Here is a 25,469-nt window from a genome sequence, read left to right as displayed (position 1 = left end):
CAGATCACTGTGTCAATTATCACAAAGATAATCAGAACTTTCTCACTGCCTATCATCCCCTCCCGGTATTTCACTCCCTGGGTCCATGGGGCTTTGTTATCTGTCTTAGCTTGGTCTTGACAACAGCCAGGATTGTTCCTGGACATGAGACATGGTCAGGCACACAGGCCCTTTCTAGATTGAGTTTATTTTTCAGAACCATCATCTCAGGCCAGGTTTCAGCTCTCCTCAGAAAAAAATAAATGATCCATTGACTTAGCCTGACTTCCCAGTGTGACTGCTCATTGCCGTGCTTAAGTTTGACACACACCTCTCTCTGTCAAAGCTTCACCTGTGGCTCTTTAGAACACAAACCTTTTCTAGTAGCATTTCTTCTCAAGCACAGCACTCTACCAGGGAAGTAGAAATAGAGCAATAGCTCCCTGTAATCCAAAGGAACAAACCAGACTTGGGGAGAAATATTCCCAGGATTAGAAATTTATTTCCAACTACTCATGAACTAGACAAGGGCATGAAGTCATTTTAACTTATTTGTTTAACCCATTCAACAAATACATTTTAAGTTCTGCATCACACCTGAGATTCAGCAAAAGACCCCCATGCACACGAAGCTACAAATTTAATGAGGAAGCCCACAAAAAGACCACACATCCTCCTTACAAGCTCAGCCTCCAGTGAGGATGTAGATTAAGTGACAGGCAAACTCGGTAGACCCAAGCACACTTTGTCCCATGCCCAGGTGGCTAATTTGCTTTCAGGTACTTGGTAAAGTCAAATTTAACAGAGCTTTGTCATGGCTACTGAGTTAAAAGGACCACCGAGATGAATGATCTGCCATTTTGTTTAAGGTTTTTTTTCCAGGAAAATTAAAAGGACATGGAAATGAGGTTGAATCATCTATACATTCTCTCCCCCTCTTTCCTGACAGTGACAGGCCCAACAGTAAGTAAAAATATGCATTTATAGCAAACATGCTAGGAACACGGTCCCCATCTTCTCAATTTTTTCTAATTATCGCCTGAGTAGATCTTCACCTCGGCGAGTTTCTGCCTCAGCCTAGGCTCTAGGTCCACAGATGGAAAGGTGAATGACTGGGCCCAGGTCAGCAATCAATCACAACGCAGGCCAAATGCACACACTTCATTTCAGAACAATTCCATAAAGGCCCCCTCACCCTCACCGCCTTCCCCTAGTTTACAAGGTTTCATCTCCTAATTGCAAAAGCTTTGGGCATGGGAATGTCTTTGTGAAGAAGAGAGGACTCAATTTGGACCATCTCGCCAAAGAAGACATGGGAACAAGGACGCTGCTCCAATTAATCAGCAAATGCCTGGCTCCAGCTTTCGGGCCAAAGGATCGATTTACATAAAGCTACTTCTCGAGATGAATTTGCCGCTCCCTCTCCTCCCCCTGCCTTCCCCTTGTCCAGCCAGCATTAGCTATGCTACTGGATTTCAGATTGACAGTGTCAGCTACAACAATCAAATTAGGGATGAAAGCCTTAGATAGCTGCCAAGGGAGAGGGATGGAGGGGGATGGAGGGGCAGGAGGGGGTGGGGAATGCTCTATCACCCTGGGAGGAGGATGGATTGCACAGAAATGCTCCCCAAAAGTCCCCACTGGGCAGACACATCATCTCAAAGGGAAAAATACAAAACCCAGCCTCCATTCTTCAGAACCAGGTGAAACCACCCTCCCACCCCCAAGCAAGGTAGATAAATTAAACCAAAAGTTTCCATAGGACCTAAAAATTGGCATGGCACCCTTTCAGGTAAATAATTAGATCCTCACTTTCAGGTTCTCAGCATCAGATTTCTTCACACAATGTAAAGACACCAAAATCACAATGGGGCCCCTGACGGATATAATGTCGTGTGTCTGGACTTGGGAGCAGATGCTGTGGCTGGAACCCTGGTGTTTTCTGAGCCACGTAGTGACACCAGGAGGCACAGACCAGAACAGAAGGTACAATTGGGCTGCTAATGAGAGCTCTCGGATCCCATCTAATGCAGCCACCTTGTTGCTAAATTGTGATAATCCCAGGGATTAGTGAGCTGTGGAAAAACCCAGCCTCTGCACTCTTTCCTAAAGATGATCAGTCAATTATAATGCTGTTTCATGAACACAAAGAGCATTAGTTGGCATCGCATAGGATAATTAAGGAAAGAAAGTTTCAGTTTGGACTGGCAGCTTTGATTAACACTGCCAGCCCTGAAAGAGTGTTTGGAAAGACAGATTCAATCCTATGGTTGGAAAGAGTGTTTCTGCCCAAAGTGGGAAAAATGGCTACACAATGGCTCTTTCAAGCCATGGATTGCTTCCTTGGACCCAGGGGTTTCAACTTTGGCTGGCCTTCTCCATGTCCCTCCCTCTCCACCCAATTCCCTCACCATCCTACACTGGGCTCCGTTAGATCAGCTTCAACATCTAAAGACTTTCCTCTCTCTTGGCAGTCAGGGGCCAAGCAGCTACTTCCAGCCCTAGCCCTTATTGTACCACTGCACTGTCGATCCAGTGGGCACTAGCAGCGTATGGCTGCTGACCACTTGGAATATGGCCCAGCTCACCTAAGATGTATATAAAATGATTTCAGATTTCAAAAACTTGACGTGACAAAGAGAAGGTAAAACATCTCAATAAATTTTTATATAAATTGTATGTCAAAATGGTAATAGTTTGGATATACTGGTTTGAATTAAGTATTTTATTCAAATTAATTTCAACTGTTTCTTTTTACCATCTTTCATGTAGCTAATGGAAAATTTAAAATTGCCTCTATGGCTCACGTTATATTTCTGAGACAGTGCTATTCTAGAATTAGTGGGTGTCCCATGGAAGGGTGACAGCCTCTGTCTCTTCACTGGTCCCAAATCTGAGTACAGGTCAAACACAAGCCAGGGCTGAAATGTCCTGTTAGCCAGATAAGGAGCCATTTGATCGTGATTTGAGGGCTGGCTGGTTTAGATGGGCCTATCTGCTCCTAGCTCACTTCCTGACTACTCATTGTTCATATTCAGCCTGATTTACCCCTTACTTTACCTGCATATCCCTGAAGTATTTTCTTACATAAGCTACCTGGCAAGAGACACAAAGAGCGCCCACACTGGCAAGTAATTGGAGAGCAAACAAACAGCTCTATCTCCACGCACAGCCCTCTGTATCCACCTGCAGCCTAGCCAGTTCTTTTGCTCTTCCTTTTGGTCAGAAAGCTTTGGGGAGCAAGCACCTTGGTGCTGGTGTGCTTGAACCGCCGACCTTATCCTCAGCCCCAGCTGCAATCTGTATCGCAGCCTGGCTGCTCACTCCTGCTCATCACCTGCTCTGCAGCCCCCTCTCTCCCCAGAACTGTACCTTTCTGGAAATCTGTAGCGGGGTGCTTGTCTGTGAGGTTCTGCCAGCAATGTTGTAATCCTAGTATCCAGAATTCAGGTGCGGAAAAGTCCAGGTACAAAGGGCTTGGTTTTCTTGTGCCACACCTCTGGGGCCCAGGGTGAATGTAAACATCCCTAACCTCCTACCTTTTAGTTCAGCCTCTGAACTGGCCCCTGAGTGGCTTTCTAAAGTACAGATTAGATGTCAGTCTCCACTTCAGACTTCCCGTGTGACTCTAGCCAATCCCATGGGCATTTTGCCCAATACCTGAGATGCATTTAGAGCCTAAGATTTCCCCTAAACTCTGATGTAAACATTTTAGAAAATAGGGACTATACTTGTCAACTTTATACTAATCAAATGAACATAGAAGTTTGCATTTATAAACTGCATTAGAGTTCAGGAAGCACTTGGTTGTCCATTGTCTGATGCTTATCCAATTTCTAGAAAGTACAAGTTGAAGGGCAGAGAATTACATGAATTCTCTTAAAGGCACACAGCCTGTTAACCAGTACAGCAGGGATGTTAACTTAGGACCAAACCTGCTATGTTAAAACATTGCAACTGTAGTTCCCAAATGTGTTCAACATTTAGACTCCGAGTTAATCTTAGGGTATCTGATTCAAAAGATTTGGGATGGATCAAAGCACCATCCATAAGTTCCAATCAGATGAACCACAATCCCGAGGGTAAAAAGGACTGTGCTATACACTGCTTACTCTTACTGACATATTCATGCTGCCCTGATTCAAACTCTCCAATTGGAAAGCCAGAGCCAAAGCACCTGTACCCTCAGAAGTCTTGGTATTCAGACTGGCATGTTTACCTCTTTCTCTCTAAAAACTAAAAAAGATTTGGGGTGAATAAAACAAAGCTATGAAGGTCATATGCATGAGATAAGACCTGCCTCTTGAAAAGGAAAAAATAGTGAAAATGATTCTCTTACTTTTGGAAATTTCTAGTGGTGGTTTACTTTTGTGAATGTAAAGGAGTCTGTTTCTTTGCATCTGATGTCAACAAGAATATGTACCCCAAGCCAGGCGTTGTGGCACATGCCTGTAATCCCAGCACTTGGGAGGCTGAGGCAGGAGGATCATTGCAGGAGGATCGAGATTAGCCTGGGCTACAAAGTGAGCTTAAAGCCAGCCTGAACTGCACAGGGAGACTCTGTCTCAAAAAGAAAAAAAAAAAAAATATGAGCCCTGGGAGGACAGATAATCAGCTCTGTTTGCATGTGTCTCATAACCCTTAATGTGTGGTAACACATACCAGGCACTCAGCTTATATCCGACTGACATTGTTGAATCTACCCGTTCTGAGCACCTGAAAAGTATGGCAAGGGCATTCCTGATGATCTTCTCAGGGAAGACAGAAGAAACCAGCTCTTATGGAGACCTTTCATCCAGTAACTTTCTAACATTACGGGAATAAGCAGCATATACTCCCTCTGTAGTAAAAGATTCAGAGAAACACTGAAGCCATAGGAAATAATTGGGTTTCTCTTTCCCCCGTTGATGCTTCGATTCTCTGGATCCCAAGATAGGTGGCAGCTCTTTTAGAAAATAATTTCATTTGCACCACTGTCCTCTCCGTCAGACAAAGGATGCCATTGACTAGACGCCCAGCTGGAGGGACCAGGGCTTTTTAGCTGGGACATATGCTTGGGGCTCATTTGATTTTGACAGTGACCCAACTATAAACATATAATCTTGCTTATTAAGATAAATTGCCTGCAGAAGAGATTTACCTATTAAGATAAATCCTCCCTCAAGTCCACATTGTAAAATCCCCAGGGAGCAATTCTGCCTGCATGTCTATCCCTCCTGCTGTACAAAACAAGGTAAGCAAAACAATGTCTTTCACTTTAGTTCTAGAGCTGTATGATTGTCACAAGGGTACGATGTTAGGAGTTGGGGGTTCAGGGCGTGATGCCCAAAGCGTTCAGCTTTATTTGGGGATGGTACTGAGAGTATAAGAAATTCATGGATTATTCGTTAGAAATTTTTCATTTCCTAAATGAGTTTTGATGGATATCAAATGCACAAGTGGCAGATTTCCTCACACAAGGCAGAGAATGTGAAAGTAAGTTTAATATATTCAGGCCAAAGAGAATCAGAATGGTAATCCACCACCCTAATCCCAAATCCAATAATAACTCAAAATATAAATGCTTTTTTACCATCCCTTATTTTAGTTGGACTAATCACGGATTGATAGATTTTTTTTTTTTTGATGTTACTAAAAATGTACCATTGACTAGTCTTGGTACAAAAGGATTGAGGGGGAAACAAAGAAGTGTAAACTTCACAGAATACCAGACTGACTTGTTCCAGTTTTCTCTGGAATTTTAACTTCCTCTTGATCCTTGCTTCTGGATATACCATCTTTTGAGCGTGATGTGTTAATCCGCTGAGACCTCGCCAACTCAGAGTGGTTCTTAAAGCAGTGTTGTGAATTATCTGGGTTGGACCCTGCTGGGTCCAAAAGCTGGACTGCCTGAATCTTTGTGCTTCACTGCCGAAGTCTCAGCTGGGGGTTCCTTAAGCAATCTGCCCTTGCGTTGCAACATCCCACCATCATAAGAAGGGCAGGTATGGCCTGGGAACTTGCATTTCGTGGATGGTCCTCAGGAGCACGGAGGCAGGCCTTCACAGACCTAGGACCCTTGCTAAGAGACAGGAGCTCCTCATGTCTTGGACTCAGTCCATGGTTTTACCTAACTGTACTTTGTTCTCCTTCTTCACCCCAGTCCCTCCCTCAGGGATCTCTCCTGGGAGGACTTCGCTAATCGATTATTTAACCTCTGAGACCTGGCTCAGCGTCTGCTTTGGAGACAGCCCTTTGAGATGGACCTGTTTCCTGAATCAAACCTTGTTTCATCTGAAACAGTCTAGAGTAAAAAAAGTGGATACCCCTTTCTAGATGATAGATGAGGGAGGCTTTAATCTCTACCTTTGACTTTATGGAAAGAGTACTAGCAACATTTCAGTATCTTATTTTTTTCAGAGCATTAATTATATGTCCTGGGGCTGCTTATAAAGGATGTTTTTAGCAACATAAATCCGGTGTAAATGGGGAAACTCCTGAGAAGTAAATACTGTGCGGCCGGGGGTTGCACGCTTTCTGTGTTCCAGCCGTGCAGTGCTTTTACATGTGCTGGCTCAGTTTGTCCTGACCGTTAACTGATGAGGCTGGTAAAAGAAATTTTTTTAAACCGGGAATCGAACTCAGGACCTCGCGCTTGCCAGGTAGGCACTGTGCCACTGAGCTATATCCCTGGTCTGAGGCTGGTAAAATTAATGGTGTGATTATAAAGATGGGGAAACTGAGGCATGGAATATTTTAGCAATTTACCATGATCATACAGCTCATAAGCAGCTCTACCCACTTTAGAGATAAGAATTCTCAAGTTTCTGGAAGATTTCAAGCCCCATTTTATAGCTTTGAAATAATTTGGGATCAACACCGAGGAATAAATACACACACACACATATACACTCTTTCTGCTATTTAACACAGACAACACTTCTGGTACCATGAATGTGACAAGGACAAGAGCACTGTCCCCAGTGGAGCAAAAAAAGAGGGCATTTTCCTGTGCCATGTCCTGTGGGGTGGGGTGAAGGTGAGGGCTGTAATTCACTGTTGTCCTGAGAACAAAGCATGCCTGACATTGCAGGGAGAGCCCCAGGAAGCATTTCAAAAGCTCTACTGGAACTAGACAACCTTTCAATCCATTTATCAAAGTGTCTGCAGTTCCCGTTTCAAGGTAGATGAAGCAATAATAAATTTGTGAAGAAAGTTAATCTGTGTCCAAAGCATTTTAGTAAATTAAAAAGGTTGTGGGGAGGGCTGACTGGAAGGGGGATGTATCGGTTCTTGCCAACTCCTATTTGACTTACTGTCTTCTTAATAAGTCGTCTTTGGTCCTGTGTTTTTGGATGGAATAATCAGTCAGTTAATCATTTTCCGGAAGCTGGAAAATGCACTTTAGCTAATGCAGTTCTCCTTTTCTTTCAGAGTCCTAATTATTTAAAAAAGCTCCCTGATCCTTAGCCCCACTCTCCAACCAAGAAAGCCTTCCCTACCAGTCATCTTTATGTTCCCAGAGAAACCCAGCGCATTTTGTACCCACTACCCCAGCCCTACTCCAACCTTGTGCTTTTGTCCTAATGTTAAAAAAAAAATCCCCTTCTGGTCACTTCTGATCCTTTCCACAGGCTGCTTCCCTCAAGAAGGATAAGGCAATAAAACTCAAACAAGCAATTGGCTGGGACTAGCCTCTTAGGCATTCTAGATAGATTTTGTTATTTTTATTTAAGTGTCAGCTGAAAATGGTGGTTCTTGTCTCTCTCAAGGATTGTACTTCACAATAGCTTCACGCTTGGGCATCACGCTGAGATAAACACACTATTAAGAATCCTCACAAAGGCCCCAGGATAATGGTGAAGGGATGGTTACCTAAAAAAAGTGCCCAGCCCTGAGCCCTCCTCCATGGCCCATCAGTAACACCATTAACACTGTCAGTTTGTCAGCCCACTGGAGGTATTTATGAAATCAATATACAATTCTGTGGAGGCACGGCAGCAGTATTGTTAGCCGGAGAAGAGGAGCTCAATGGAGAATAAAATTAATAAACTTTACAAGCAGATTGTCATGGGGAACAGATAAATTTCCTACAGTCTGCAGTTTTACTCTATTTACTCTTTTTTTTTTTTTTTTTTTTTTGGTTTTTTTTTCCCGGTACCGAGAATCGAACACACAACCTCGCGCTTGCCAGGCAGGCGCTGTGCTGCTGAGCTAAATCCCCAGCCCCTGCAGTTTTACTCTATTAGGGTAGGAGAAAATGATGGCAAAGAGGCCGAAAGCAAACTGTGCCTTACACTGGGCTCCTTAGAGCAAACCTGGATACTATACGAAGAATGCAGTGACCAGAGACCAACACAGTTGCCCCAAGAAATATAGGATTTTGCCTGACTCATTGCCTGGTAGGCTGTCTGCCCTTAATACTGCCAGATTTTCCTGCTTAAAATTCCCTCCTCTGTCTTAATCCTACTGTACCATAAGCCAGAACTTTCGTACAGTTGCTATTCCTTCTGATATTTGTCAGGATTCATTCCACTCAAAACAGGCTAATACATGACAGAAAGATGTGCCTCGTCTTCCAGCTTGCTGCCATAGTCGAAGCTGGCAGTTTTAAACCTTCCTCCTATTTGTTTCCTCTGCCCTTGATTTCTCTTATCAGCTTTTTCTTAGACATTGTAGCCAAAGCTCATCTCCCAGAGCAGCAAGAGATAACAGCCACGCCTGGGAGGGTCATGAGCAAGAGCGTGGTGGCTCGGAGACCAGCCTTCACTTACAAAAAGACGGGCCCATTGTGGCCGCCTGAGCCTCGAGTGCGACCCAGATGCCTGGTAGAAATTGCATTAGTCGGATGACAGGACCCGGGCCCCTCCTCTGGAGGCTGATGGAGAGCAGCTGAGTGGCCTGGGTGACACTGCCTGACCTCTGCTGTCATCGTGGGCTTTGTTCAGCGCCCCGACTCCAGGCTGGAGCCCTGCTCATTGAATCAGGCCTGGCTGGGGGAGTCTGCAACTGGGCTCATTGTGCATCTAAATTTATTTACATCAGATGCAGACAGGAGAAACTGGGTTTGAGGTGGGGGGTATCCAATCTGTAGCCCCAGAAGCCTCTAGCGCTCACAGCTGTACCCCTTCCTGACTCTGAGGCTTGTTTTGAGGCTGAAGAGTAACCCTCAATAATCCCCAAAGGTCATGAGTTCTAATCAGCCGCTCCAAGCTTGTGTGGGTCCTCTCAGCAGTTGAGAGCAGAGAAACGCACCTCTCTTCCCTTCTGCTTTGCCTCCTTCCCCCTTGAACAATGCTCAGTGAAACTGCCCAGGTTTTAGTGGAACATGATGGGCCTCTTTTTCCAAATATACTTGGAATGATACTTCTGATGAGAGTCTGGCAAAAAAAAAATCAGAGTGTGTCTATCAGTGAAGTCTGTCAGACACTCGGCAAGGATATGTTTATCGTGTGACCAGCGAGTTCTCCTTATAGGACCCTGTGCCAAGGAAATAGCTGGACAAGTGTCCCGAGAGTACGGGCAGGGAAAGTTTCCTGTTTCTTTAAATGGTAAATAATTGCATGTCTGTCCAATTGTTTGAGATCATGTAGCCATGCACACAATTTGATGATAGACAGCCATTAAAAATGTCGGTGTTGGTGTACTGGTAACAATGTGGACAGATGTTCTCAATACAGTAAGTAAAAAATAGTTTATAATAGGCTGTATATTATGAGGTCATATTGGTGAAATTTATATGTATTACTTCTAACTGGTTGCAGTAGTTCTGTCTGAGTGGTTAATTTTTTTTTACTTTAGTATTTGAGGGTTTCTCTGTGCTCTTTTCAAAATAGTATGTATGTCTACCTGTACGCAGGTAGACATATATGCATATATGCCTTTTATCTGTAAAGAAAATATGAAGGAGTGACTGTTCTCTTAGCTCTGCCTCTGCACACCCATCCTTTTCCCCATTATCCCCTTTGGAAATGCGTGTGCAGTCCGTGGTTAGGCACAACCACCTTGCTTGAGTGACGGTCCTGCGGTGACACGTTGTGTGCCCTGGAGGCCTGGGGGGGGTCTTCCCAGAGGGCTTACTCACTGAGATCCAAGCAGGCTTGAGGTCTGAGTGAAAACAAGTTCATGATTGGTATAAATAATAATAATAGTATGGCCAGAACACAAAAATGAAAAAAGCCTGCATAATTCTTAGGCAAAGAAATGAAGGCTTTGGGATGGCTAAACCCCAGGGTAAGACTTGGGAGTGAGCCAGCGGTGGGACTCCACCCTCTGTCCCTTACCCTCTGCAAAACAACATCTTGGTGCCACTCAGTGCTTGATGAGGTGCCGGCGGGACCCTCCTTTTGGATGGGTTTGTGGAAATGCAATTTGAATTCATCATGCTTGTCACTAGGAAGATCCAGGAGGCCTCCAGGGGACTCTGGGACTGTAGAATAAGCTGAAGTGGTGATCTTCCTCAAAAAATCCAGTGGCCAGGCTCAGTTTCGATCCCAGCTGACAAAGGCAGAGAGCCTGAGCATCAAAGGACAGCTGAGAGACGGAAGATTGAGTGATGTTGACCCCGCGTGGGGGAGGGATACCTTGGGGGGAGGAGGCCAAGGGGTCTTTTCTGGGAGGTGGTGAAACAGAGAATTGGATGCAGTGTGTGCAACAAATAACCCAGCGTCTTGGCTCGTGGCCTGGAGGTGTGAGACCACCCACAGAGCCCGCCGAGGAGGCTCACTGCTCCCGCCTGGTAACCATTTCAGCAAAGGCCATAGCTCACAGAACAATGTGAAAGCTTGTAGCAGCCTGGGCCTGAGACTAAACAGTCCCCCCAAACACTTCTGACCCAGCGCAGAGGCAGCCTCCCAGGGTTTTTGTTATCATAATGAGATGCAGAGAAAGCTGGGCCTCTTTAACGTGGTTTGCCTCCTTTCTTCTTGTTTAGAGATCTGAGTGAGAACCAGATCCAGGGGATCCCGAGGAAGGCATTCCGTGGCATCGCTGACGTGAAGAACCTGTAAGTGCTATTTTTGCTGTTTTGCTGCAGACGTAAGTCACTCAGGCTCTCTGGCCAAAGGGGAATGAGGGATAGGGCAGGAGGGCGGTTGAGGCATCTTTGGAGATTGAAGGCTGTGTTTAAGTGTTTTGCAGGACAGCATCCTAGAGCCTGATTGCTTCCTGGTTATTTATCCTCAACCTGCCTCAGAGTTTGGCCACACCATAGGTGGACGGCATTGGTGAGAGCCAGCTTTTTCCAATGTCATTATTATCCTCTGTAAAATGGGGATGATAACCTGGCCAAGGGTACTGTATACAACAAAGAAAATGTTGAAAACAAACAGAAGACCTTAGTGCCTTGTTCATAGTAAGTGTTCAATAAATTGGATCCGTGATGGTGAGGTGATGGTGATGGTGATGGTGATGGTGACCGTGAGGGTGATAGTGACGATGATGATGATGATAGTGGTAGTGATGATGGTGACAATGGTGGTAATGATGGTGATGATGGTGGTGATCTATCTCATTGTTACTAACAGGCTCCTCATGATCCCCTCTGGGAGAGCATCAGCCCTTATTTCCCAAGATTTGGGGGAGATAGAGCCAAATCCATTTCTATTGCATTAGGCTTTTCTTTGTTTGTTTTTGACATTTTACTTTAAAATCTCTGATAGCAGAGAGTTTCACTAAATAGTAGACAGGCCTCTGTGTCAGTTCCCTCGATGGTAACTAACACCTTACATAATCATAGTCCAATAGCAACTCCAGGAAATTCTCATAGGTGCAGCTCACAGACCACTCTTCAGCCCTCACAGTTTCCCACGCACTCCTTTTGTGCACATGTGGGAGCGTCTGCACGGGTAGCTATGTGCAGCTTCAGTGTGGGCAGATTCATGCAACGGCTCTGCAGTCAAGAGGCAGAACTGTTCCACTGCTGCATTTTTTTTCTTGTCTTTTTTTACTTTTTAGTTTTCTGAGTACAAGTTTGCAATACACAATGATTACTTTCATCATAGGAAGTTGGTAGATGTCTATCACACTTCGCAATTGCTGTTCTTCCCGTTTCCCCCACTGCTGCATGTTAAAACTTACCAAATCGCCTTGATTCTTCCACCTGACCTCATAATTTGCTCTTGATCAGGGAGATTCCTGGGCTCCTGTCTTCCAAGGGTATGTGCATTGTGAATGGCTACCTGTCCCACTCTGCCCCTGGATTCAGAGCATGTTTTTGGAGAGACGCACAGAAGATGGTCTGATTTGGCTGAGCAAGCACGTCTGCCCACCAGCCTCCTCCACAGCCTCAAATTCAATTGGAAAAGTCTTAAAGGAAACTTAAAAAAAAAAAAACTGCATTAACTGTCACTTTTCCCCATAACGAATGGAGGAGTTTTAGTTTACTGGCATACCGAAGGGAAGCTGATGATGGCTTCCAGATGCAAGCTATCTGCCTCCCCTGTGGCTGAGGCCTTAGCGGAAAGCTTTTGGTGTTTAACATGCAAAGCACATAAGAGGGCAGAGGCATGGAGGGCGGGGGTGGAGGGAACAGGAAGGCAGAGACAGCTTGCAGGGGGCCATAACCATGGAGCACATGAGCTCCTTTGCAGAGCAAGGGTAGGCCTCACTAAAGAACTAACTTTCAGGCTGTGGGTGCAGATTAGAAGTGGAGTGTTTCCCAGGACGGGCAAGGTCCTGAGTTTGATCCCCAGAAGCACAAATGAAAAAGAAAGAACTTCCCAACTATGTCCCTTCCTAAGATAACAAGGCATACACAAAAACACCTTTAAAACCACTAAGTAAGATAACACTGGATATTTTCTCACAGTGGCTGCCACTTTTAACATTTCAGAGTGCTTTTCTAGCATTTTGTTTCTTGGATTCTAGGCACTGAAGGCACATAAACTAAAACCAACAGATTGTGTTAATTAGCATTGCAGAAAGTTAAGGAAATAGAAAGATAGAGGCCCAGAAAGGGTCTATGACTAACTCAAGGTCAAACAGTTTCTTGAGGACTGATCCTAAAATGAACATTTTATGTATGTAAAGTGATACATCTATTGGAGCACATGATGCTAGCTTGTGTGTGTTTGTGTATTTGTGTGTTTATGGTACTGGGATTGAACCCAGGGCCTTCTACGTGCTTGGCAAGTGTGCTACTGCAGAGCTACACCTCCAGCTCACAGTGCTAATTTTAAACGAATCAGTTAACAAAACAGCATATTATGGTAATGTATAAGCAGGCTGTGTAATTACCACCTGCATTGTTGATTCTCAGTGATTAAATCCCCCAGTGGCTCTCAACAGTTGCTGGGGTTTCTGGGGTTTTGTTTTTCCCCCTCTTGTAATATCTGTAGCCCTGCAAAGGTCTCAAGAGGAAAAGGTTCAAAATTCCTAAGTCACTCCAGAAACTATTTTCAGGCCCACTTTCTAGAAAAGATATATGAAAATACAGGTCCAAGAATGCTTACCAGAAATGCATGGAACCAGAAGTGTTTGAGGGTTGGAATTTTATATATATATATATATTTTGGAATGCCTGTATATACATAATGAGATATTATAGGGATGAGATCTACATCTAAATAAGAAATTCATTTACATTTAATATACACCTTATACCCATAGCTTACAGGTGATTCTATACAATAATTTTATGCATGAAACAAAGTTCCCTGGTGTGGAATTTTCCATTTGTCGTGCCACGTTGTCGTTTAAAAAGTCTCAGATTTTTGGATTAAAGACGCTGAACCTGCATGTATTATTCAGGAGCCTAAATTCAGCAAGGATCTACTTTTGTTTATTCTAGGACCAACTTGTAGTCCTAGGGGAAGAAAGGGAGGGAGTAAACCCACTGCCTCAAGGTAGAATTATATATTTTTTTAAAAACTAAAAGGGGGTTGAATACTTTACCCTCTTAATCAGTTTAGTCAGAAGTGAATTTGTGGGTCAGGCCTTAGAAGTCCCCCAAAGTGTAATTCCTGTTGTCTGGCGGCTTATAACATAGCTGGGGAATAAGGAACGTATGCATATAAGAGAGTGTTCAGTAAGATAGCACTCAACTGAAAGCTGGCAAAGCAGTGGCTGTGGACAGTGAGGGGCTGTCAGAGAAGAAAAATTGCCTCAGGCAATGTAGCCTAGAGGATAGGAACGCTGGTTTGGCACTCCGGTGGAAGTATGTACGAACTCCGTTTGTTCTAGATACTGAGTCTGTGACCTTTGGTATGTGACCTGACACTTCTGAGCCGAGGTTCCCACCACTATCACACAAATAATTGGACTTACTCCTAGGGTTTTTGTGAAAGTTAGTAAAATGATGCATATGAATAATTCAGAACTATGCTTAACGCGTGAGATATCTAGGAAGTTCTAGCTACCGTTGCTGTTACATTCCGTTGCTGCTACTGTAAGGTAAACACTTTAGCTGGGCCTGAATGATGATTAGAATTCATGGACTAAGTGAGGCAGATAGTGGCCCAAATGATATCAGGTGTGTTTCAAGGGCACACACATATGGCATCCTGTGAGAAGGGGGAGATTCCAAGGCAGAATGGCAGGTGATAAGGTCAGAGAGGCAGAGCCCAGAGGGAGAGATCCTGCCTGCAAAGAAGGAGATGCAGTGCTGAAAATGTAAATGTCTTCTGACCTGGAACAAGTGGATGAAAACTTTTATTCTTGAAGAAAAACCAAGGACAGGAAGAAGTGAAAGAAAAGAAGGCTGGAGAAAGGAGATGTGGGTTCCAGGCTCCAGGGATCAGAAGTAAAGAAATGAGGAGTCGAAAGTAAACAACCTACGGAAACCACATCACTAGAACTTAGTGACCAATCAGCAGGAATTAGGGGTGTGAAATGATCGGTTCCAAGCTCAGATGATGAAGAGAAGATAGCTTATTGTCAGAGGCGTTCATGTGTGCATCTGCCAACATACACTCTGGGCTCCCACTGAATGCCAGTTCTGGGGAAATCAGCAGAGAATAATATGTGTTGACCATGAGCTTTGCCTGCCTAGAGCCTCCACTCACAGCCTGGAAGTTTAGGAGGAAGAGTCAGGCTTGGAAGACCAGGAGGAAGGTTGTGTGTTGAGTATGGAGCTATGCACAGTCTTCCATCGGCAGTGTGGACAAAGAATCTTCTGTGTGTTAGGAAACTGATGAATTGGCATCTGGTCTTGTTGATGCTGATTGAGGAAAATGGAAAAGCCATACCATGTCTTTGGATCTCAGCACCCTTGGTGTCAATGTGAAGGAGTTAGACCAAAATGATCCCATAGCCCTAAGAGAAAACGCCATGTGGGGAATTGAAGATGTGCTATCGGAGCTGAGAGCAAAATGAGGGTTAGCATCTAGGCAGAAGCGATAATGATGCTGGACATTTAAATATGCATCTGGAGGCTGGAGGTGTAGCTCAGTGGTAGAACATGCGATCAGCAGAGGCGAAGCCCTGGGTTCAAGTCCTAACTCCACCCACAGAAAGAAAAAGTGTGTCAGGCTGTGGGAAATAGCACATGCTTTGCAGAAATTTGTAGAAAACTCATTAAAGAAATACTTCTACCAGATCTCAGTTATGCACATGGAGATTGTCCACCTTATGAATAATGGATAGCAAATTTTCAGTCTCAGGGGTGTACATCCTCGCTGTCGGTCTGTTTGAAAACTAAGCCCGCAGCCAGCTCCATCACAGTGTGAGCTTAAAGAATATAGCACTATTCTTCTATTACCTGAAGTAGAATAGGAGAAGAAGATAAATTATTGGAGCATAGTAGCAAGCTTAAAATGAAATGATATATGAAATGACAACTGATTGGACTGATCCATGTTACCACATGCTTTATTAGGAGAAAATCAAGGATTGTCTATTTTTGCAAAATAATTGTATAGTGATGACATGGATAGTCCTTGCACATCCTGACATAGACCTTCAAGAAGAAAAGAGACTGTGAAACCCCATGTCCCAGATGATAGAATTAGGATGTATAATTTACTAACAGCCAGCAAACAAAATTAGGCCTAGATTTCCCACCCAGCCCAGCACCAGTATCTCATTCAACCATCTCTGGGCTCTAGCTGTAGACACTGCACACAGCCCTGTGAGCCACAGGAAGAAGGAGAAAGTAACCAAAGAAGCTTCTGGGAAGCAGAGGCACCATCCTCCTCCAAGCAACTTTGATCAGATCCAAGAGGAGGGATGCCGCTGCTGCAATCCCGTGGACCTGCAAGCTACTACAGCTATGAGTCTCTTCATGGTGAAGACACTTGGCACCCTGCCCCCTGCCCCAGGCATTAGAAAGGAGCCCCTAATTGCTTCCTGCTTCTCCAGAGAAGAGAAGGAGTAATTAGCTGGGGATACCACTCCGTGCAATTACTGAAAGCTGGATTTATGGGCTGGTCTTATTCTCCACTGCCTGTCTAGAAGGAAAGAGGTGCTATATTTAAAAAGACAGGCAGTTATATGAACAAATTGATCTGGAGAAAGACCCACAGAGAGACTGACCTGCGGTCCGGTAGTTACCATGTCAGTGTTAAATGCCTACTACAGGCAAACACTGCTAGGTACTGGCCAGAAACACAGTGAGAGAGGGAAATCAGGATCAGAAAGACACAGAGACAGGACAGAGAGAAAGGCATTGGCGAAAAGAGATGACAGGCTGCCGTCCAACAATGAAAAATAAGAGAAACACAAAAACTCAGTATAAATTGCCTTTTAAAAAACAAAAAATAGAAAATGTCCCCGTGACCCGTCTTTCTCAGCAGTGATGCTTTCCTCTGTTTTTCAGTTTCTGTTTGCGAGGACACTGTAGGACATGCATTCCAGAAGGGAAAATCAATAACTTCTGTCTCTGCCAGCTAGCAGAATTTGGAATTGACGGTTTCAAAACAAAGCCGAGCAGGCGGCCTTTGTGTTCCCTAGTTAGTCTGTGTTGCCACACTGCCCGTGTCTGCCCTCCCGCTTGCTGAGATTAATGAGGGCTGTCTCCGCCCTGGTAAGCAGGCAGTAATCTTGTGAGTGAGGGAGGTGCAGGGAAGGACACCAGTCCCCATTCATCAGTGGATCCCTGCTAATCCCAGCAGCCATTTGTTTTGTCCTGTACTGGAATGGTGTTTACTCTCCTGGTCATACCCCACAAGGCCCTACATGGCCTGGTTCATCTCATATTTCCTATACACCATTCCATTCCTTGAATACCCTCAAGGTCCTTCCTGCCTCAGGACCTTTGCACTTGCTGCTCTCATTCCACAGGATACTGCACTCAGACCTCCATGTATTTGGCTCCTTTGGATCCTTCAGGCCTCACCTCAAAGTTGCCTTTCGGTGCCTGTCTAAGACAGGTCCCCCATCCCCACAGCCTTCCCTCTGTCCCATTACCTACTCATATTTCTTCAGAGCACTTATCACCCTCTGAAATTATCTCATTCGTTTGTCTTTGTGTCTGTATGCCACACACAATGCCTCTGGATATGAGAGATTCCACCTGTCTCAGTCACTACACAGACTCTGCAAGCCCAGCCAGTTCACGGCTGAATGAGATTGGCCACAAGTGTAATAAATGAGTGACTTTGTTCGTTCATTTCACCGGCACCTGCTGATGGCCTATCACACACCAGAAACATGCACCATTGTTAAAATGTTCAGCATGAAAATAATATTCTGTCCTTGCACTTGAAGAGTCTATAGTCCAGAAAAAAGGTAGAATGATAAACCCTCAATTGCAGGACATGAGCTAGACCTGCACTGGAGGTAAGGACAAGGATATGGGGAATCCCAGGGAGGTAAGCCTGAAGCTGGCTAAGTCAGGAAGTGAGATGAGTTGGGTTTCGAAGGATAAGTAGGAGTTTATCCAGGGAAATGGCATTACCGGCTGAAAGAACAGTGTATGAAAATGCAGTACAAGGGTGTGTGAAAGAGCCTAGGCTTATCAGAGATCCGTGGCTGGAGCACAGCCAGCAAGAGAGGCAATAAAGGGTGATCAGATTAGTGAGGTTCAGCTGGGCGTAGGAAGAGCTTGAGCACTGTGATCTGCACAACCATGAGGCTCTGCGGAAGGCTTTTCACAGGAGGGGCGTGACCGGGTCGTCAGTTAAGAAAGGCAGCTCCGCTTGGGCAGCGTTGGGGCGTGCACATCCAAGGCAGGAGGGAGAGAAGGCAGGAGGGAGAGAAGGCAGGAGGGAGAGAAGTCAGGAGGCCAGGAGGAGACGTGTACAGCAGCTCAGAAATTAAGGGGGCCTGACCCAGGCAAGGATAGGGGAACCAAGAGGCAGAGAGCTCCAGTGCAGGAGTGTGAGCGCTCTCCGGGGTGGGAGGGGGCTGAGCCTGAGGCCCATATATCGGGCGGAGCGGGAATCTGCGCAAGTTACCATGGCCCAATCTGACTCTGGTGTGAGAACAGTGCACCTCCTCTTGAAGGGACAGGGAGGCTGCCTTTGAAGCAGGCTTTGGGGAAATCCGCCTGTGCAAGGCATGAGGGAGCTGACCTGCCACCTCCTGGAAGTGCAGTGAGTTTTCCACCCTCCCCTGCTTTGCAATCCTGGCCACGGGCGTGAAGTTCAGAACTGCTGCTAGAGAAACTTGGACTGGACTCCCAACACACTCTGTAAAGAACGGGGTCATAGCTGCCCACCTCTCTCCTCGCCTCCTTCCTTCTTACCACTCTTCTTTTTGCTTTTCTTTCCACAAGTCCTTCTTGAACCCTTACTCTTACCCAGCCCAAAGCTAATCCTGGAAAGAAAAACATGAATAAGACACAATCCCTGCTTTTGAGAAACTTCTGTGTACAGAGGGAGACCACCAGCTACACAGGGAGCACAGGCAATATGATAAGTGCTCTCCTAGTGTTGTTCCTCATTTGCCCCATGGCCCACGGTGAAGTGCTTGATAAGTACTAGTCGATTAAATTCCCTGAAGTGGGAAAAAATAAAGGAAACAGGTAAATGAGACTCCGTCAGCCTGGGAAAGATATGCTACAACATTACCCAAAGGCAGGGGGAGGTGGTGGAAAGTGTCCCCTCCCAGGCGTGGTGTCAAGGGTTGAAAGTCATCTAAGTGACAAGCAGAATTCCTTCCAGGCTGATGACATACTTTCTTGAGAGGTCTCTATTGGGCTTTGTATATTCTCCTAACACCCCCATCCTAAGTTAGAAGTTTCTGCATAGTTATCTTTTTCCTCCAAGAGCCTGCAAGGCATACACAGAGAGGTCAAGCCTGCTTGTTCACTCTTTGATTTTGTAGCGTTAGTCCTTTGCGTGATACATAGTAGGTGCCCAACAAACAATGAATAGTGTGTGAATGACTTTTAGAAGAAAAAGACTGCAACATTTGAAGAACAGCTAACACCCTGAATGAATGAACATGATTATATCTTAGGAGCGAAGAATAAAATGAAAGTGGCAAGAATAAGCTCAGAGAAGCCTTTATGTTTTTCAGGATAATGGAGACGATTATCCCTGATCCAGCATTAAAATTTATTATCTGGGAGAATTTTATTTGTAGACCAAATTTTTAAAACACGTCACAGGTATTTAACCCCTCTGAACACAAAGTCCACAGCAAACCCTTGCGTAGAACAAGTGTGTAAGCAGAGTCCTGTCTTTTCTCTGCCCTGGCTGGAAGGTACAGAGGCTCAGGGACCCTTGAAATTGGACACAGGGGTCTTAGGAGTTATTTGCCCCTGGACTGAGCTTTTGCTTGGAGATTTTTAACACTAAAGGGTAAATGAAAGGGGCTTAACAAGAGAGGAAATGCTACATTTGGAGACTGTAGTAACTGTTCATTTTCTAGTTCTTAATCTTATTGGAGTCAATTGAGTATAATAATTAAAAGTACAAGTTTTGGAGTCAGACTTGATGTTTTTATTTCCAGCTTTGCTGCTTAAAACCTGTGTGACTTTGGGCAAGTTTCCTAAGTATTCTTCACCTTGATCTCCTACTGTAGAAGACGAGAAAAACACTACTGAAGAGTCAGACAGAGAAAAGGTGTACTTAGATTTGTACAGTGCTCCATGGTTTGTGCAGTCTTCACTTGTGTTAACCGGCTTAATTACCACGGCAACCTTTCAGGATCTTTGAGGGGGGAAAGCTCATTTTCCCCTAGATTCAGAGGGGAAATTAAGGTCCAAAGAAATTCAGGAGCTCTCTCGCAGCAAGAGAGCTGGTCCTGCGAAGACTCGTGCAGGATGGTGGGCTGAGCTGGGCTCTTGGTGAGTGCTTTGCTGAGTGATGAGCCGGGGAAGCTTTGAGATACGGTAAGCATGGGGCGGAGGCATTAAGGACAGCACAGAGTCAGATCAGTGGGCAGTGTTGGAAGCGTATTTTTGCCTTTCACTTCTAGCCAAGACATGAGGCAGGAGCAGGCAGGCTGTTACACTCACAAGGGAAACAGGACTTTTGAAAAGACCCTCAAGATTGTCCAAAAGTATGTGCTTTTTGTCTAGTTTTTTGTTGTCGTTGTATTGGCTTTTATTTTGGTTGTTGTTGTTGTTTATTTATATTTTGGTTTTTGTTGGCTTTTTTTTTAGAGGAAGGTGGTACTAGGGATCAAGTCCAAAGCCTTCATAGTGAGCTACATTCCCACCCCTTTTTGTTTAATATTTTATCTTGAAACAGGGTCTTAGTAAGTTCCCTGTTTCTGCACTGGAATTGTAATCCTTTTGCTTCTTCTCCCAGAATGCTGGGATTATAAGCATGCACCATGATGCCCAGATGTTTGTTTTCTAATTAGTGTTTTGCCTTTTAGAGCAGCTTTAGGTTTATGGAAGAATTCAGAGGGAGACACAGAGAACCTCGATCCCCCTGTTCACATACAGCGCACACGTACTGTTTCTTCTAGTAATATCTTATGTTAGGTGGGATGTTTGTTGTAATTGCTGACTCAATACTGACACATTATTAACTAATGTCCATAACTTCCATAGTTTGAGGTTCGCTCTCCATAATGTTTACTTGGGTTTGTACAAATATATGACATGTGTCTTCCATTACAGTATCATGCAGAATAGTTTCACTTCCCTAAAAAGCTTACGTTCTACCTATACATCCATCCCTCCGTTCCCTATGTGTAGATAAACCCTTTTATCTTTTCACCAGTCCTTCACAATATCTTACAGTTACTGAGTTCTTCAGATGGTAAAATCAAGAGTCACAGGGGTATCTCAGTGGTAGACCACATACCTAATATATACACAGTGCTGAGTTCAGAGCCCAGAAAAAAAACACAAAGAAAGTCTCAGTGTGCGATACCAGCATCAAAGTTTTTCTTTCAGAGAAGATGTATAGTCTGAGGAGCCTGCCCGGGTCTGGAACTGTGTTCTCACAGTAACACTGAGGGTGACTGGGTAATGTTCTACAGTTTGTCTTCCTGGAGTCAAATCCTCATTCTTACCACCTGTGTGATTTACTTTTAAGAATTGAATAGGCTCTTTTTTTATTTTTCTCCTTTTTAAAATTAGTATATGTTTATGATACTTACTAAGTACATTAATCATGGGGAATGAATATATAAATATCACATCTCAATCCTTGTTACTTCCTCTCCCCGCTCCAAATCATATATTTCTTTCTTAGCCTCCATTTCTCCATCTGCGCAATGACAGTGAAATAGCATTACCTTCCTCATGCTGTTGTTATGAATAATAATCATTATTACTTTTATTTCATCTCAGATAATTAATCTGGCACACGTTATCACATCTAACAGACTAAATCCTCCCTTCCGAGACAAATATCTACCTGAAGCAAAAGGTTATGTCCACAGTGCCCTGGCTCCAAGGTAACCCTGGCTTTTAAAAGTATTTAACTGCATCCCTCCTTGTCTTATTTCCTTCAGGAGGATGCCAAGAGTACAGGTCAGAAGGAAAGGGGGTACATATTCCCTACCTACCCCATGCCTCCACCATGTCACCACTAAGACATAGGAAGTACCCAGAAAGCCCAAGAGTTCTGGTTTTAGTGACAGCTGTTAACTATCCCTTCCTCCCAAATGTCCATACCCTAATCCCCAGGATATGTGAATATGTACCCTGTGTGGCTAAAGGGAATTTGCAGATGTGATTAAAAGAAGAATCTTGAAATGAGTGGATTATTGTGGATTATCCAAGGGGACGCAGTTATCACCAGAAGGGTCTTTCTAAGAAGAAAGGGATGAATTGGAAGCAGAGTGAGGGAAGGCCATCTGAAACAGGGCATGAGGACAGCCCCGTCCTGGGCAGCCCCTAGTCAATCAGGGGAAAGCTGCTCCCCAGAGCGTCCAGAAGGAAGAAGTCCTTCCCACCTTGATGTTAGTTCACTGACCTAACTGAAGCTGATCCAGACTTCTGACCTCCAAGACTCTAAGAAAGTAGATATGTTCCGTTTTAAGTCACCAAGTTTGTGGAAATTTGTACCAGGCACCGTAGGAAACCAATATAAGGCTGCCCTCCGGCTGTCATGCAGCCTCCTGGTCTCGGTTTCCTCATTATTGAAGTGAATCCTTGACGTATGATTAGCAGATTTCAAATTGTGTTCTGAGAAACTCCAGTGCTTCCGAAGGACACAAATAAAAAAGTCCCTTTTCAATAATGATGATTGCAATTGCCTTCTATAGACCTGAGGGTTCAATATGGGATTTTTGTACACCCAGGAGCTTAGTCAGGGAAAAAAGAAAAGCTTGAAAAATCACTAGATGGATAATCTTTTAATCTTTCAAGTCTGTTCAGATGGCAAATTTGATAATTCTTTGAGACCATCTTCCATCAGGCAGGAGCTGGGTTTGTTCCTTGAGATAAAACTTGGCAGTAGGATCAAGAAGCCAGCACCAGATAGGGGACAACAGAAAAGACAGCTGGGGTTACAGCAGGTCTCAGGTCACAGAGCCGGGCTTGTGGCTGGACTCCAGGGTTCAGGCTCCGGGCTGGCCTTGCACGCGGAGAAAAGGAAAGTCAGAAAGATAGCTATTGCCTGGAGGTGATTTTTCTGGACTGGGGCCGAGAGCATCAGTCATCCCTGAGGACTAGTTAGGGATTTCTGTAGAAGGGCTAAGTTCAACCAGTATTCCTGTCACCCTGGATAAGCTTCCTGTCTTCACCCTTGATAAACCAGGTGGTTCTGGAAGGAGAGAGTTCTTCAAAGCTCAGATGAAAAAGACTTGGTCAGCCAGCGATGAAAGCTATTTGCTGGGTAGATGAGGAACTTGTTAGTACAGAGTGCAGGAGAGTAATTTTCCAAGTCTGAGATCCCGGCCCCAACGCTCCTCACGGATGCTAGTGGGTTTTTGCTGCAGCTGGCATTTCAGAGTGGGCTTGTCATATCAGAACTGACACATCTATATGCGCAGCACCCACCCTGCCAGGTCAGAGCACTTCTCTACCTGCTACAAGCACTCCGCTCAGAAGTGGTTGTGTTACAGTGTGTCCCTTTACATCCACAGCCATTATTTGCCACTGTAACATTCCTTTTTTAAAGCTCTCTCTACAACCAATCCCCAGACACAAGTTCACAAACCTAAATGACTTCAAAATGCCAGTGAGACTTCTTGGGTACTGTGTCTGCCAGGAAAACCACCTAGCCAGACAAATAAGCACCCAGCAGCTAAGGGTTGGTTGATACAGTACAGGGGCTGGCAGCACTTCTGAGATTTTGCAGCTAATTGACATTCTGTTACAAAAGCTGTGTTCCTTTTTCAGTTCATACAGCCAAAATTTCTTGGGCTCAAGGATGGGATATTTGAGATTCCTACAAAATCTTCTAATTTAACCCAAAATGCTTCTATCTTCCTCCTACCCCACCAGAGAATAAACATAGGAGTAGCCACCTGAAACGGGAACAATCTTCTTGATAGGTAATAAGTTCTTATAGAGCTCTGACTAGGTACCAGATAGGATTCTTATTCATTTTCATCTATTATCCCATTTAATCTCCATGGCAGCCTTGTGATTATCACCAGTTTACAAGTGTCGAAACTCAGGCACAGAAAAGTGAAATGACTTGCCTATGCCGTGCTGTCTAGTGAAAGTTTAGAGGCTGTCAAAACTCTGGACCAAAGCCTACTTCCAGTCATGTTTTGTGTTTTATATGCAGTTTCAAAACTCCGTAAGGCGGAGAAGTGTAGCTCAGTGGTGGGGCACCTGTTTAGCATATATGAGGCCCTGGGTTTGATCCCCAGCACTGCACCCGCCTTCCAGAAAGTGAGTTTTTGCTTGAAAATGTGAACTTGCAGGTCCTGTGGAAAAATCGAATGTGTTAGTGCTGGATGCCCAGTCTTGCTTGGCAACAACAGACTATGGCTAAATTGTACATTCCCTTTTTGACATGGTATATGCTCTTTGGACATCAGCGGGCCTGTTTCACTTGTCCTACAAGCTACTAAAAAGTCCTATTACCATGTCAGCTCATTTAAAGGAAGAGTGACCAGCCTGCTCCTTACCACCAAAGACTCTCAGTCTCTGACAGGTTTCCTCTTTGCGCTTTGCCTAGTTAGTGAGTCTTGGACCTGGGCTTTTCCTCCTTGAGCCTTTATTTTCATCTCAGAAAAATAAGGATGATTAAATGAAATGGCAGGTGGGGAGACCTTAGTGCACAGTTCAACACCAAGTGGATGCTCAGTAAATATTACTATTCTACATCCCATCCTTGCACATTTGTTTCACCTTCAGTGTCTCAAAGAGAGAGAGAATCTCATGGTTGGGCTGTTGGCTCTGGGGCTGGAGGAGAGGGAGGGTTTGGGATTGGTGGGGTGGTCTTAGGTATTTTCTCTGATCTGATGTGCCAAAGTGAAACTGTGTGTATGGGATTTTATACTCAAATACTGTGAGGCAACGCAGACCATTGGACGCAGGCCGAGTGCTGTTTAGGGAGTAAAACCTCTGGCTAACTGGAAATGTGAGCCCCGTCTGATACTCACTCCTGGTTCCTTCTAGCAGATGTGTCAGGGCCTAGCTTTAACAACTTTCTGGGCTGGGGATATAGCTCAGTGGCATAAGCACCTGCCTAGCAAGCGCAAGGTCCTGAGTTTGATTCTTAGTACCAAAATAATAATAATAATTTCTCATTTTTCTGAAAGAACCAAAAATTTACATTCCTATGTGGAACCATCTGATGTTGAGATGTTGGCATCTAAAGCAAAACCTTTTTAAATACTGAGTATCAGGCTGGGGGTGTAGCTCAGTGGTAGAGCACTTAACTAGCATGCAGGAGGCCCTGAGTTATAGCTCAGCCCTACATAAGCAAGTTAAATAAGTAAATAAAATAAGGAAGGAAAGGATGGAGAGATGGAAGAAGGGACAAAGGAAAGGAGGAAAAGTGAAAATCTAAAGAATGAGCGTCTACACCATGTAAGCCAAATCCAATCATCCATGCGGCAGATTCAACCACAGGCCTCTGACTTAATTTGTGCCTTCCTACACTGGGGCCAACCTGCTGCAGGCAGATGTAGTGAATGGAAAGTTCTGGTGGGTTTTCCGGCAGCCCCAGGTGTTCCTAAAATGATCCTCACTAATATCTTGGCAATTCACAATGCCATAATTCCATAAGCCAGTTAAAATCCACCTGCCTCCAAGTGCCTGGGAA

The 25,469-nt window shown here is 44.6% G+C and overlaps 1 protein-coding gene across 3 annotated transcripts in view; it reads left to right on the top strand.

Annotated features, from left to right (window-relative positions):
• Positions 1 to 25,469, top strand: part of Slit3 (slit guidance ligand 3) — a gene marked incomplete at its 5' end in the record, with an annotated part of 603,472 nt that overhangs the window by 384,058 nt on the left and 193,945 nt on the right. For all 3 annotated transcript variants that reach the window (XM_005376304.2, XM_013509153.1, XM_013509145.1), the window contains 1 exon segment: positions 10,892 to 10,963. In XM_005376304.2, coding sequence (XP_005376361.1) covers positions 10,892 to 10,963 — 72 coding nt within the window.

The sequence above is a fragment of the Chinchilla lanigera genome, unplaced genomic scaffold, assembly GCF_000276665.1.
Source record: "Chinchilla lanigera isolate Chin_1 unplaced genomic scaffold, ChiLan1.0 scaffold00007, whole genome shotgun sequence".
NCBI classification, from domain to species: Eukaryota; Metazoa; Chordata; class Mammalia; order Rodentia; family Chinchillidae; genus Chinchilla; species Chinchilla lanigera.
Note: the sequence above shows the minus strand (reverse complement) of the source record. Positions and strands in the feature narration are given on the sequence as shown.